This window comes from Mesocricetus auratus, unplaced genomic scaffold, assembly GCF_017639785.1.
Source record: "Mesocricetus auratus isolate SY011 unplaced genomic scaffold, BCM_Maur_2.0 Super-Scaffold_100026, whole genome shotgun sequence".
NCBI classification, from domain to species: Eukaryota; Metazoa; Chordata; class Mammalia; order Rodentia; family Cricetidae; genus Mesocricetus; species Mesocricetus auratus.
Window position 1 is genome coordinate 26,392,039 of NW_024429207.1, and position 15,194 is coordinate 26,407,232.

A 15,194-nucleotide genomic window follows, 5' to 3' on the forward strand; every position below is an offset into this window, starting at 1 on the left:
TATAAAATTAAGCTCAATTTCTCATGCATCCTCAGAGAGAACCTTTTCATATTTCGTTTGAATTTTGTAAAAATATTAAGGTTCTGTTATGTACTAAACACTGGATTTAAATAATAATTGGCAGCACACTCACACACACACAGACACAGAGACACATACAGACACACAAAAACGCATATACAGACAACACATATACACATAGACACACATATGCTTAAGACACACACACAGACACACACACACAAACACACACACGTACAAACGCATGCACGCACATGCTCATGCCATTTGTAGGTTCTTTATTTTTTTATCATTTATTTTTAAATTTAAATTTAAATTAGAAACAAGGTTGCTTCACAAGTCAGTTCCAGGTCCCTCTCCGTTTCCCTCTCCTCCTCCCGTGCCCTCCCACCAATCCCCCGCAATATCACCTCATTTCCCCAGGGAGGGTAAGGCCCTCCTTGGGGGTGTCCATAGTCTGTCATTTCATCAAGGGCAGGGCCTAGACCCTTCCCCAAGAGTTCAGGGTGAGAGTGCATCTCACATTGTTGGATGGGAGTCCAAAGTCCATGTGTATACTCGGGATAAATACTGATCTACTACTGCCCAAGGCCTCCTCACTGACACCCACATTCAGGGGGTCTTGATCAGTCCCATGCTGGATTCCCAGGCTTATCAGGTCAGCTGTTTCTGGGGGTTAAACCAGCCCAGTCTTAATCCCTTTGGTCATCAGTCCTCCCTCTCTGTTACTGGCTTTCTTGTGTTCACCTCAGTGCTTAGCCATGGGAGTCTGTCTCTTCTTCCATCAACCACTGAATGAAAGTTCTGTTTCCCAGAAATCTGGCCATAGGATTGTAGGCTGGCACTCCCCAGATCTATGTCTAAAATCCATATATGAGAGAGTACATGCCATGTTTCTCTTTTTGTGACTGGGTTACCTCACTCAGGATGGTTTCTTCTAGTGTCATCCATTTGCCTGCAAATCTCAGGATTCCTTTTTTTTTCTGCTGAATAGTACTCCATTGTGTAAATGTACCACATTTTCTCTATCCACTCTTCGGTTGAGGGGCATCTAAGTTGCTTCCAAGTTCTGGCTATTACAAATAATGCTGCTATGAACATAGTGGAACAGACATCTTTGTTGTATGAATGGGCATCTTTTGTATATATGCCTAAGAGTGTAGTTGCTGGGTCTTGTGGTAGGTTTATTCCCATTTTTATGAGGAATCTCTATATTGATTTCCAAAGTGGCTGAACAAGTTGACACTCCCACCAGCAATGGAGGAGTGTTCCCCTTTCACCACATCCTCTCCAGCATAAATTATCATTAGTGTTTTTGATTATAGCCATTCTGACAGGAGTGAGATGATATCTCAGAGTTGTTTTGATTTGCATTTCCCGTATGGCTAAGGATGTTGAGCACTTTCTCAAGTGCCTCTCAGCCATTTTAGGCTCCTCTATTGAAGATTCTCTATTTAGTTCTGCAGCCCACTTTTTAATTGGATCCTTTGGTGTTTTGGAGACTTGCTTCTTGAGTTCTTTGTAAATTTTGGAGATTAACCCTCTGTCAGATGTGGGGTTAGTAAATATATTTTTCCCATTCTGTGGGCTGCCTTTTTGTCTTGCTGACTGTGTCCTTTGCCTTACAGAAGCTTCTCAGTTTCAGTAGGTCCCATTTATTAATTGTTGATCTCACTGTCTGTGCTAGTGGTGTTATGTTCAGGAAGCTGTCTCCTGTACCAATTCGTTCAAGGGTACCATCCACTTTCTCTTCTAAGAGGTTCAGTGTGGCTGGATTTATTTTGAGGTCTTTGATCCATTTGGATTTATGTTTTGTGCATGGTGATAGACATGGATCGATCTGCATTCTTCTACATGCCAGCCTCCAGTTTTGCCAGCACCATTTGTTGAATATGCTTTCTTTTTTCCATTGTATATTTTTAGCTCCTTTGTCACAGATCAGATGTTCATACGTGTGTGGGTTAATATCAGGGTTTTCAATTCGATTCCATTGGTCTACCTGTCTATTTTTGTGCCAATACCAAGCTGTTTTCAGGACTATAAGTCTACAATAGAGCTTGAGGTCAGGGATGGTGATGCCTCCGGATGTTGCCTTGTTGATCAGGGTTGTTTTGGCTATCCTGGGTCTTTTGTTTTTCCATACAAAATTGATTATTGTTCTTTCAAGGTCTGTGAAGAATTGTGCTGGGATTTTAATGGGGATTGCATTGAATCTGTAGATTGCTTTTGGCAGGATTGCCATTTTTACTACATTGATTCTACCTATCCAAGAGCATGGGAGATCTTTCCATTTTCTGGTGTCTTCTTTAATTTCTTTCTTTAAAGATTCAAAGTTCTTGCGATACAGGTCTTTCACTTGTTTGGTTAGCGTTACCCCAAGGTATTTTACGTTGTTTGTGGCAATTGTAAAGGGTGATGATTCTCTGATTTCTTTCTCAGCCCTTTTATCATCTGTATATAGTGGGGCTACTGATTTTCTTGAGTTGGTCTTGTAGCCTGCCACTTTGCTGAAGGTATTAATCGGCTGTAAGAATTCCCTGTTAGAGCTCTTTGGGTCATTTTTGTAAACTATCATATCGTCTGCAAATAGTGAAAGTTTGACCTCTTCCTTCCCAATTTGTATCCCCTTGATCCCCCTTTGTTGTCGTATGGCAATGGCTAGAACTTCAAGTACCATGTTGAAAAGGTATGGAGAGAGTGGACAGCCTTGTCTTGTTCCTGATTTTAGAGGAATTGCGTTGAGTTTCTGTCCATTTAGTTTGATGTTAGCTGTTGGTTTACTGTATATAGCTTTTATTATGTTTAAGTATGTTCCTGTTATCCCAGATCCCTCTAAGACCTTTATCATGAAGGGGTGTTGGATTTTGTCAAAGGCTTTTTCAGCATCTAGTGAGATGATCATGTGGTTTTTCTTTTTCAGTTTATTTATATGGTGATTTACATCGATCGACTTTCATATGTTGAACCATCCCTGCATCCCTGGGATGAAGCCTACTTGATCGTGGTGAATGATTGTATTGATGTTTTCTTGGATCGGATTTGCCAGTATTTTATTGAGTATTTTTGCATCAATTTTCATGAGGGATATTAGTCTGAAGTTCTCTTTCTTAGTTGTGTCTTTGTGTGGCTTGGGGATCAAGGTTATTGAAGCCTCGTAGAGTTTGGCAAAGACCCTTCTGCATCTATTTCATGGAATACTTTGAGAAGAATTGGTATAAGCTGTTCTTTGAATTACTGGTAGATTTCTGCACTGAGGCCATCTGGACCTGGGCTTTTTTTGGTTGGGAAATTTTGATGACTGCTTCTCTTTCCATAGGGGGGGGTTATAGGTCTATTTAAATTGTTTCTCTGTTCTTAATTTAATTTTGACAAGTGATAGCTATCCAGGAAGTCATCCATTTCCTTTAAATTTTCAAATTTTGTGGAGTACAGGTTTTCAAAGTATGACCTGATGATTCTCTGAATTTCCTCAGAGTCTGTTGTTTTGTTCCCCTTTTCATTTCTGATTTTGTTGCATGTTCACACTCTGCTGTTTGGTAAGTTTGGACAAAGGTTTGTCTATCTTGTTGATTTTCGCAAAGAACCAATTCTTCATTGCATTGATTCTTTGTACTGTTTTCCTAGTTTCTACTTTATTGAATTCAGCCCTCAATTTGATTATTTCCTGGCGTTTACTCCTCCTGGGGGAGTTTGCTTCTTTGTGTTCTAGAGCTTTCAGCTGTGTTGTTAATTCTTTAGTATAACTATTCTCCAGTTTCTTCATGTGGGCACTTAGTGCTATGAACTTCCCCCATAGCACTGCTTTCAACGTGTCCCATAGGTTAGGGTATGTTGTGTCTTCATTCTCATTGAATTCTAGGAAGTCTTTAATTTATTTTTTTATTTCTTCTTTGACCTAGGAATGGTGCAGTTGTGCATTATTCAATTTCCATGAGTTTGTAGGTTTTCTGCAATTTGTGTAGTGGTTGAATTCTAATTTTAAAGCATGGTGATCTGATGCATGGAGTTATTCCAATTTTTTTGAAGCTTCTGAGGTTTGATATGTTGCCAAGTATGTGGCCAGTTTTTGAAAAGGTTCCATGTGCTGGTGAGAAGAAGGTATATTCTTTTTTATGTGGATGAAATGTTTTATAGATGTCTGTTAATTCCAGTTGGGTCATTACTTCTATTAGACCCTTTGCTTCTTTGTTGAGTTTCTGTCTGGTATTCCTGTCTAGTGGTGAGAGTGGTGTGTTGAAATCTCCCACTATAAGTGTTTGGGGCTTTATATGTGATTTAAGTTTTAGTAATGTTTCTTTTACGAATGTGGATGCCTTTGTATTTGGGGCATAGATGTTCAGGATAGACACTTCATCTTGGTGGATTTCACCTGTGATGATTATGTAATGACCTCCTTCATCTCTTTTGATTGATTTTATTTTAAAGTCTAATTTGTTAAATATTAGGATTGATACCCCTGCTTGTTTCTTGGGTCCATTTGATTGGAGAATTTTTTCCCAACCTTTAACTCTCAGGTAATGTTTGTCTTTGAGGGTGAGGTGTGTTTCTTGTATGCAGCAGAAGGATGGGTTCTGTCTTCGAATCCATTCTGCTAGCCTGTGTCTTTTTGTGGGTGAGTTAAGGCCATTAATGTTGAGGGATATTAATGACCATTGATTGCTCATTCTTTTTTGATTTGGAATGGTTGTTGTTGGTGGAATTATGTGCGGAATTTCACCCCTTTGTTCGTTTGGCTGTTGGTAGAGAGGGATTCTCTAATGCCTATGTTTTTCTGGTTGTGGCTAACTTCCTTGGGTTGGAGTTTTCCTTCCAAAACTTTCTGTAGGGCTGGGTTAGTGGATATGTATTGCTTGAATCTAGTTTTGTCATGGAATATTTTGTTTTCTCCATCTATAGTGATTGAGAGCTTTGTCGGGTATAGTAGTCTGGGCAGGCATCCATGGTCTCTTAGTGTTGGTAGAATATCTATCCAGGACCTTCTGGCTTTCAGAGTTTCCATGGAGAAGTCAGGTGTAATTCTGATAGGTTTGCCTTTATATGTTACTTGGCCTTTTTCCTTAGCTGCTCTTAATATTCTTTCTTTATTCTGTATATTTGGGGTCTTGATTATTATGTGGCAAGGGGACTTTTTTGTGATCCACTCTATTTGGTGTTCTGTAAGCTCCTTATACCTTCATTGGCATGTCTTTCTTAATGTTGGGAAAGTTTTCTTCTATGATTTTGATGAATATGTTTTCTGCCCCTTTGTGGTGGTTTTCTTCACCTTCTTCTATCCTATTATTCTTAGGTTTGGTCTTTTCATGGTGTCCCATATTTCCTTGATGTTTTGTGTTAAGGATTCGTTGGACTTAAGATTTTCTTTGGTTGATGAATCCATTTCTCCTAGTGTGTCTTCAACAACTGGGATTCTCTCTTCCATCTCTTGTATTCTGTGGGTAATGTTGTATCAGTAGTACCTGACTGTTTGCTCAGCTTTTCTATTTCCAGCCTTTCTTCAGATTGTGTTTTTTTTTTATTGTCTCTATTTCAGTTTTCAACCCTTGCATTGTTTCTTGCAATTTTTGGTTTATCTTTTCATCCATTTGTTGCATTTCCTGCCTTTTTTGGTTTGTTCTTTCTTCCATTTCTTGCATTTTTTTGGTTTGCTTTTTCTTCCATTTCTTGCATTTTTTTGGTTTGCTTTTTCTTCCAGTTCTTGTATTTTTTGTTGTGTTTTTTCTTCCTTTTCCTGCCTTTTTTGCTTTGTTTTTCTTCCATTTCTTGCATTTTTTGCTTTGTTTCTTCTTCCATTTCTTTGAGGGATTTTCCTATATCCTCTTTTAGGGCCTCCATCATTTTCATGAAGGTGGTTTTAAGGTCATTCTCCTCTGCTTCATTTGCATTGGAATGTTGGAGTCTTGCTGGTGTGGACTCTAGAATCTGGTGGTGTCATATTTGTTTTTCTGATGCTGAGTGTGTTTTTGTATTGTCTCTTTCCCATCTCTTCTTCTAGTGGGTGCAGAAAGAGCCCCTTACTGGTCTGGTGGTTAGGGGATCAGAATTCCCTTTTGGTGGGTGCTAGCAGGTCCAATAATCTTGTAGTTCTTCTATTCCTCATCTTTGTTCTGATCCTGTGGGTGGAGAAGGAGAGCAGGAATCTGGGGTGCTTAGCCTCCCACCTGGTCCCCTGGTCTCCCTGGATCTTTTGGTTTCCTGGTCCCATTGGTGGGAGAGAAGACCTGGAATCTGGGATGCTTGGCTCCTGCCAGGTTGGAAGCTCTGTGCAGTTCCCAGGCAATCCCCAGGCGCTGGAACACAGGCCCGGATGCAGGGCCTGTTGTACCTGGTCCCGCCGGAACAGCTGGTCCCCTGTCTCCTGGATCTGCCGGTTTCCCATTTGTAGGTTCTTAAACACATCATGGCCTTTGAGGTTTCCTTGGATTGCTTATGCTTCATGGTTAAAACTAACTTGTAATGTCTACAGAGCTTTCTGGGATTAATACCACCTTGTCTGAAATTTCTATAATGACTTATTTTATTTATGGCATTGTGGTAGAATTTTTATATCATGTTTAATATCAGTGAGGACCTGAGGGTATATTTAACACATTTATTCATTATTCTCTGCTTCTAATTAATTACTTGATAGTAAATATTTAATTCACAGAATAAACAAAAGACTGTGTGTAATAATGAATGCTTTATATTAGTGGGTTTAAACTTTGTACCTTAAATATTTGTACAAACAAATAATATCTTGTCTACATTGGCATAAATGCAGAGTCATGATTTTTAATCAAAGCAATGATAAAGCATTTCTAATAACCACCTAGTGCACACTAATCATTTTTATTTTTTCAGGAATCTCATATGTGGGAGATTAATTTGTACTTACCCCAGCCCAACTCCCTATAACCCACCTAATAACAGCACCGCCTCTGTGATTTATGCTTTTGTACGGAACAAAGTATGCATCAGTGTAGACTATGGATCCAATGTCAAAGATGACCCACTCAAGGTCATTAGTGGCTCTATATGTGACCAAGATAGGGTAAGTCACTTTTATAACCAGTTTCTTAAAAAATTTAGTTTCATTTATTATTTTGGTCACCATTTTCCTATTAAAGTATCTGGCTTTGATTTGTACCGTGTAACTCTAAATGTTTGGAGGGAGAAATGAATGCATTTAACTGATGGTTAGCTAGTAATAGAGAAATAGAGATGTTTAATTGCTTTAGAACTTCCGCATAATGAATGATGGATAGAATATAGAGAAGAGAACTTCTGGGACTAGATTGTATTTGAGTGCTTCATAGCATAGAAAATAATTTTCTTTTTTATTTAGAAAAAATCTTATTTTATATATTAATCCCAGTCCCCTCTCATCCTCCCATCTACTCCTCAGAGAGCGTGAGACCTCCCATGGGGAATCATCAAAGTCTGTCACATCATTTGGGGAGAGCCCTCCCCCGTGTATCTAGGCTGAGAGAGTATTCCTCCATGGGGATGGGCTCCCAAATTTCATTTGTGCATTAAGGATAAATACTGGTTCCACTGTCAGAGATTCCATAGACTGCCCATTCACTTAGTCTTTGTGGCTTAGTGGAGTGGATTAAGCCACCCTTGAAACAAGGGTGCTTAGCGTCATTGTAAGACATTTAGTCAGTTACCTGAACAATGCGAGATGTTTCTAGAATAAATAATTTTGGGTGATAATAATAGCATTTACTCTATAGGGCTGCTGTGGAGACTAAAGGAGATTATCTAATATGGCTAGAACAATGCCTAGCACATAGTTTGAGCTAAGTATAATTTGGCTGATTGTTCTAATTTTAATTTGTATCAATGACCCCAACTCAAACCTGTAGCACAATTAGTAAAAGACCCAGATACAGATACCGGGGTTTAAGCATCAAGCTGAAGATCAGAAAGCAAAGCAGCCGGTCACTAGCTCTTACCTCTACCTCAGGCTGAAAGGGGGGTCCTGTCTTCAGCATGGTTGGAGAATAAATCCCCGAGACTGACTTGGCTTCGTTCTTTTATACCTTCTTAGTGCTGGGATTACAGGCGTGTGACCCCAAGTGCTGAGATCACCTTTGTCTGAACTGTTCCTCTTTAAGACAGGATCAATTTTCTGTAGCTCATACCTGCCTGACTTCTGAGCCCTGGGATTAAAAGTGTGTGCCAGCACCACCTAGCTCTATGGCTAGCTGGATGGCTAGCTAGTATGGCTGCTCCACTGACCTCTATGGCTTGTGGCTAGCTTTGCATTTTGATCTGTAGTGATTTTATTAAATAATAAATAGTGTTTCACCAACACACATTCAGGGAATACAAAGGGAATGAATTTAGCTCAAAATCTCATTTAATTTCTAACCATATCTGTGTTTGTGCAGAAGCATGTTATATTTTATTACAGCTATTGACTTCCCAGACTACATGAAAGTTATTTAAAATACCAGCCCACATATTTTTGGTTTATATTCATAGCAACATTTCAATGGAGACATGGTTTTTATGTTTCTTCCTGTATTCTAGCTCTCTACCACTCACATCATAGGAGTGTACTTGTTACAACTGATGAGCCCACAAGTACATACCCTAAGTCTTTAGAACACTTTGGTTGTACCTAGACAATCCTCAAATACCCAGTGTAATATTCCTAAATGTCATACTGGTCAAAAATCAAATATCAATAGAATTTAAAAGATATTTTATGGATGATGGTGGCATATACCTTTAATCCTAGCACTCAGGACGAAGAGGCAGAGCTTTGTGAGTTCCAGTATAGCCTGGTCTACAAAATGAGTTCCAGGACATCCAGAGCTGTTACACAAAGAAACCTTGTCACAAAAAACAATATTTATATATATGCATATACCTATGCACACATACATGTGTGTGCATATTATTTTTTAAACTAGTAAAACTAGTATGACACCAACATTTGAGGAATGTTACAAAATTACTAGAGTCAAATTATAGCAGCAGACGGTTATGGTTTTGATATTAAATTTCTACTTACAATGTTAAGATGGCTGGAGACCTCTGAATTGGAAACTTCTTTCTGTTTTCTTTAGATTTGTTTAAATAACATATGTGTAGAATCAAGACATTTAAAGAGTCGGTACAACGAGTGTGTGAGCAAGTGTAGCGGAGCAAAAGCCGTGAGTGATTGCATGTTTCTCAGCATCAGTGATTTACTGGTCTCTTATTTGGTGTCCAGTGTACCAACGTCTATAAACATGGGAGCTGAAATGAACAGTCAAACTCTGCTGCTATCATTAGTATTAGAAAACATTTGTGGTTAAGTCCAATTGACTTAAAACAAAACAAAAACCAAACCAAGCAAACAAAAAAACCCCTGTTACAGTAGGGCACTTTCCCAAAGGCATTAAGCACCTGAGTAGCTTGTTTACCACAAGGAGGTTAAGTCTCCTATTTGTGAGTCTGTGGGTTCATAAGGACATCAGCTTTGCCTTTCTCTTGAAAATACATCCTCATATTTACAGGAAAACACATCTCTATGCTTACAGTGCAAATACAAGTCCCCTTTAGTCCCCCACATGGTCAGTGTCACACAGCACCATGTTATATTCGTGTTATATTCGTTGTATCTGATGATAGACTTCGACAGGTTACCGTCACCCAAAGTCTGGTGTTTAACACTAGAATTTTAGAATCACTCGGTGTCTTTCATCTGTGGGCTTTGGTGAACATATGACAGCATCCACTACCATGCAGTGTTGGATGCTCCAAAACCCTGTGTTCCGACTTATCTACCCTACGTTTTTCTCTGACTACCAGCAGCCTCGACAGCCTCTGCTGACTTCACAGTGTTTCTGAACATACACTTCTCCAAAGAAGCAACACAAGTAGCCAACACGTGTCTGGAAAAAAATGCTCACTCCCATTCGTTATCAAGGAATTGCAAATCTAAACAACAATGTGAAATCTCACCCCAATCAGAATGGCTGTCCTCAGAAAGGCAAATAGAAACGAGTACTGTCACCAATGCCGAGGAAAGGGAACTGGTGATGGTGACTCTTCATTGTCAGCTGGACAAGAGCTAGAATCTCCTAGAGATACATCCATGGTTTGTCTGTGAAGGAGTTTGAAGAAACTTTTACCTGAGGTGGGAAGCCCCACCCTGAGTGTGGGTGGTGCTATGCCATAGGGTTTAGAAGGCAGCAGAACCTCGCCATTTATCTCTTTCTGCAGTGGGTGCATCTTTCTAGTTTCATACAGAACATTAGTGCACAGGTACACCCATTTTGTGCAAGTGATGCAATTTCATTTTTCTTTCTTACTGAAGGAGATTCCGAGTAGATGTACTTCTTTATTCATTCATCTGTTGGTACTCATGTAGGCTAATTTCATAATTAAGCTGTTGCAACTATACAGCAATCAGTCTGCATATACAGTCACTTCTATAGGAAGCTGTTTTTGGTTCTTTCAGGTCATGCATCCAGATGTGCTGCAGCTGGATAACATGAAAATTCCTTAGCAATAGTGTAGAAGGGCTCATGCCCTGCTTTGCATCCTTGTCAGTGTTTCCTGCTGCTTGTTTTCTTGGATAGATGGATAATGTTTTCCCAAGAAGCCAAAAGTTATTAAATGATAATCCTACTGCTAGGTATGGGATAGCTCTCTGTGAGCTGTTCCTCCTGGGGTTTCCAGAGTACCTACAAAACCTTAGAGACTGCAGTCAACATCTCTGGTTGTCTACGAGCATAAGAACATATGACACTATTGTTGAAGGCACCACACACTTTGGTTTCAAGGCACTGAGAAATAAAAATGGGTATGTATATACATACATACATACATATATATACATGTACATGTATAAATATATAAATTTAGGACACATGCATTATTTAGAACAAACACACACACATGGCATTGTAGCTCACTCTCACGTTCTGCCTTTCTTGTTACATCATTCCCACACTTCCCTATCTACCAATCTGTGTTCACCAGGGCAAGTCCTGAGAGAATAGTCATCTGCTCACATATTTATCTGTTTTTATTAAATTCAATTAGCCAGCCTGCATCATTTGATATTAAAGAGTACCTACTGGCCATCCTTTGAGACAAGGTCTTATCTTGTAGCCCAAGCTGGCCTGGAACCCGTGTCTCTTGCACCTTGGTCTTCTGAGCGCCACAATTACAGGCTCTCAACATTCCACATGGCTTTGGCTCTAGGGATCTTTACATTCTGTACTCCCAGTCTTGTCACTGGGATGTCACATGGAGAAGTTTTGTTTCTGGTTATGTCCTTTGCATGCTACATCTTTAGGGATAGCTAATTTTCTGCTGCAAGTTAGTTGATCAGGTTCTTTGCACCTTCAGCTTCTTCTAGCCCCTGGTTGTTCATATCGGGGCCCTCACACTGCTCTCTGAATAGAGCAACTCTGGGACCTTGCTTTATGGCATTAGTGATTCTGTTGAAATAGTCAGTGATGACACTTTCCACTGCAGGTATTTTTTTCTTTCATTGCCAAGGCTTTCATTTGGTTCCCTGCCCCAAATCTCAATTCCTTTGCATTTCGAAAATTTGGTATCATGGAAGCTGTTGATCTTTTTCATCAGGATTCTTGTCGTTACATTGAAATTTAGATCTAGCGAAGATGATATAAGTGGAGTTATGTGAAGAGCAGTTCTTTGCTAGTAAATGTTTAACAGTTAGCCTGGGGGAAGCTTTAGGTCCTTAATTGAACAAGCCAATATCAGAAGCAGCCAGCAGGAAGTCACTGAATCTGAGGAAGGGAAAAGGTGCATGCAAGTTAGCCTTGCTAGACTCAGAGTTGATGTATGTGTACGAGACCGAGCTCCAAATGTGAGAGTAAACATTTGATGATGTCATAGCTCGTTGATGCAAATATGTCTCCTTATGTAGCTTTGTAATGAATCTTCCTTTGATGTGTGAGCTTTAGTCCATGGAACCAAGTGTTCCCTTGGTGAGATTGTCTCTAAGTCACGCAAACATGGTCTTACTTGCTTAAGATGAAAAGGTAAATATTTTGGCCTAGCACATAGTTTCATAATTAAAAAAAACCCATTTACACTTCTCAAAACGATTCTAGGTATGCAACTCGCTCAGCCAATGTCATTGTATGGACTGTAACACGAAAAGCCGATCTGCCCTATGGCCTCACAGTAAAGGCAAGTATTTATGTCTCTAAATAGCTATTGAGAAAAAGTTATGAAATCACCCGGTTCCATTGAAATAAAACCACATTTTGCCACCCTAGAAGAAACTAACAGTGTTGGAAATCGAAAGGCAATTAGACTTTTCTCAAATAATGGGAGCAAATGTTGGTCCAAAACTGAAACCTGCTCATCAGTTCTGTTAGAAGTGTGCGAGGCCAGGCAGGTGTGGTGGGCTCTGTTTCTCTACGCTGCTGTACCTGTCGTTTGTGGGATGGGGGTGTTCCCATCAGTCTTTCTGGCTTCACAAATTATGTGGGACCTCAGCTTTCAGCAGTGTTTACTTCAGTCACCATGTTTCTGTGAGAAATGACATAGAGGATGTAGATTTCATGAAACAAATGGTAAATTTCACCCTAAGAGTTAATAACAGAGGAGCTACTACCATGACAACCTTTTATGTCCGCCATTTATGCACCTATTAGATTTGAAAGTAGTTCTGGAACACTCTCTTTCTGTATTTTCGAGACAGGGTTTCTCTGTGTAGTAGCCCTGGCTGTCCTGGAACTCATTCTGTAGACCAGTTTGTCCTTGAACTCACAGAGATCCACCTGCGTTTGCCTCCGAGTGCTGGGATTAAAGGTTTGCTCTACCACACCCGGTTGGAACTCTCTATTTCATAATTGAAAATAGTTTTTATTTCCACACAGTATATTCTGATGGTTTCCCCTTCCCCAACCCCTCCTATATCCTCCCCATTTTCCCACTCACCCAAATTCACACCCTCTTCTTGAACTCTTAGGATCTGACAGGTTCAGGTAGGCACTGTCAATAAGTGATGGAATTAGCGTTGGAGTCAAGCTTCTCAATTTTTATTTGGTACCCCTCACTGCAATCTGGTATATATAAATGCAGCCCTAAGGTGAGAAGCCAGTCATCTCTTACCCTCAAAGGAGGTGACAGACAAGCACAATGAGATCTGTTGAGGACCCTGTAACAAGTCAAAGGTAGGTAGTCTTATTGTAATCAACCTGCATTCAGATCATTGGCTTTCAAGCACTAACAGGGTTCCAGTGGGGGCTTTCCTGTAATCGCCAGAGCATGTAGAATACTCTGGAAACCTCTGAAATTTTGTTTCTATGTTCTAAGGAACATTTTAGATACAGTTTCAAATATTGTGATACTAGAGTTAGTTTTCTGTGCTCCTTGATGGGAAAATTATTTTAATGAATTTGTAGCAATTTGAAAGCAAATCACACTATTTAATGTTTAACACACCTTTTGTTTTTAGATCTGAACATGCAAGGACTTCCTAAGAAAACAGAGAAGTGGTTTCTAAGTTTGTACATTGCCTTAATTCTTCTCACCTCAACATTACTAGTAGCGGCTGTGTGGAAAGGCTTGAAACGGTGGCTTTTCAAGGAAGAGGAATTCCTGAGTAGCGAGTAAATTGAATTTATTTTCCGAAGTTACATTTTAGTAGCATTAGGACCTTGCTACATAAGATGTCAGGAGAAGCAATGATGGGTTTCCCTGGGAGTTTGAGCACTATATCAACATTTCTAATTGTGTGAGGCTTTGGTGAAAACCCTGGTTAGTGAGCACTTTGGCAGACAAGACCGGTTTGGGAGTGTGGTTAAGGCACTACAGTCACTGTTGTGTTAGCCAAGCCATCTTCCTGTGTCTGTCCCCAGACAGCTCCAAGGTTACTGATGTGCTTGGCTTTCTGCCTGGGTGTTGAGGCTCCGATACCCGGTCCTCATGCTCCTTTGTGTGGCTGTCTACTCCCCACACTTCCCCGGAAATTGCCAACACTTGTTCATATGTGATATCATCTACATGTCAAATAAGATACTAGCAAACGTTGTAATCTGGCTTTGTTTATGGCATGCTTACCAAAGGCTTTTAAGCAGGTCATGTTCTACATTTGAGCACTCAATGGTACCATAAGTTCAAGTTTGCTAAGCTCTCTTTGGTCTGTTTGCACATTAGAGGGTGCTCCAAATTCAAGTTTGTCTCAAACTTAGAGTTTGTGTGTTATTCTGCTTGAGTTGGAGGATTGTCTGTCATTGGCATTCCTCTCTTGTGAGTAATACAAGGGGCGTAGGTGTCACTTTGAGATCCTGACTTCAATTCTTTTAGAATGCCTCAAAGTAGGATTTCTGGATGGGATTGTTGGTAGTTGTGCTTTTAATATCCAGGGAAACCATTCCAGGGAAATCCTCACAAGTACTTCATTTTCAGCCGGGCAGTGGTGCATGCCTTTAATCCCAGCACTCAGGAGGCAGAGGCAGGTAGATCTCTGTGAGTTCAAGGCCAGCCTGGTCTACAAAGTTACACAGAGAATCACTGTCTTGAAAAAAATAATAAAACAACAACAACAATAACAAAAAAAACAAGTACTTCATTTTCTCTCTATATTTTTCACTCTCAACTTCTCACATTTCTAGCTATCCTAACAGAGGTGGGTTTCTGGTACTGAAAATTTGTTTATCTTCTTTAGAAAAATACTTGTTCAAGTCCTTTGGGCATAAGTTTATTTTGAGACAGGGTCTCATTATGTCACGCTGGCTGACCCAGAACTCTTTATATAGATCAGGCTGATCCTGAAGTCACAGAGATCTGATTTGTCTCTGCCTCCTACCTGCTGCAATAAAACCTCAATAGCAGCTCTCTCTCTCTCTCTCTCTCTCTCTCTCTCTCTCTCTCTCTCTCTCTCTCTCTCTCTCTCTCTCTCTCTCTCTCTCTCTCTCTGTGTGTCTTTTGCGCACACACTTCCAAAACTGTAGGGATAAGAGAAAAAGCAAGCCCAGGAATTTTGTGTCCTCATTGTGGCACTGCTTGGAATTTGTGTTTTTCTGTGCTCAAAGTACTTAAAAAGAGTCAGATGTCATTCAAGAGGCTGAGGGTGTAGCTCTTTGGCAGAGCACTTACTTACCTGTGTGTGTCCTGTGTTCTGTTTCAGCTACCATTGAAATAACTTATTTTCATCTTTATTCAGATCCCATTTTGTATTATTTTATTTATTGGTAACAATATTC

General features: G+C 39.9%; 1 protein-coding gene across 2 annotated transcripts in view; it reads left to right on the forward strand.

The window, feature by feature from the left end:
• Positions 1-15,194, forward strand: part of LOC101838551 (disintegrin and metalloproteinase domain-containing protein 32) — a 100,270-nt gene that overhangs the window by 79,389 nt on the left and 5,687 nt on the right. The window contains exons 16-19 of one of the 2 annotated variants that reach the window (XM_040731905.1): positions 6,862-7,051; positions 9,081-9,167; positions 12,090-12,168; positions 13,445-13,598. In XM_040731905.1, coding sequence (XP_040587839.1) covers positions 6,862-7,051; positions 9,081-9,167; positions 12,090-12,168; positions 13,445-13,598 — 510 coding nt within the window. The remainder of the gene's footprint in view (positions 1-6,861; positions 7,052-9,080; positions 9,168-12,089; positions 12,169-13,444; positions 13,599-15,194) is intronic. The other variant, XM_040731906.1, reaches the window with a different exon arrangement.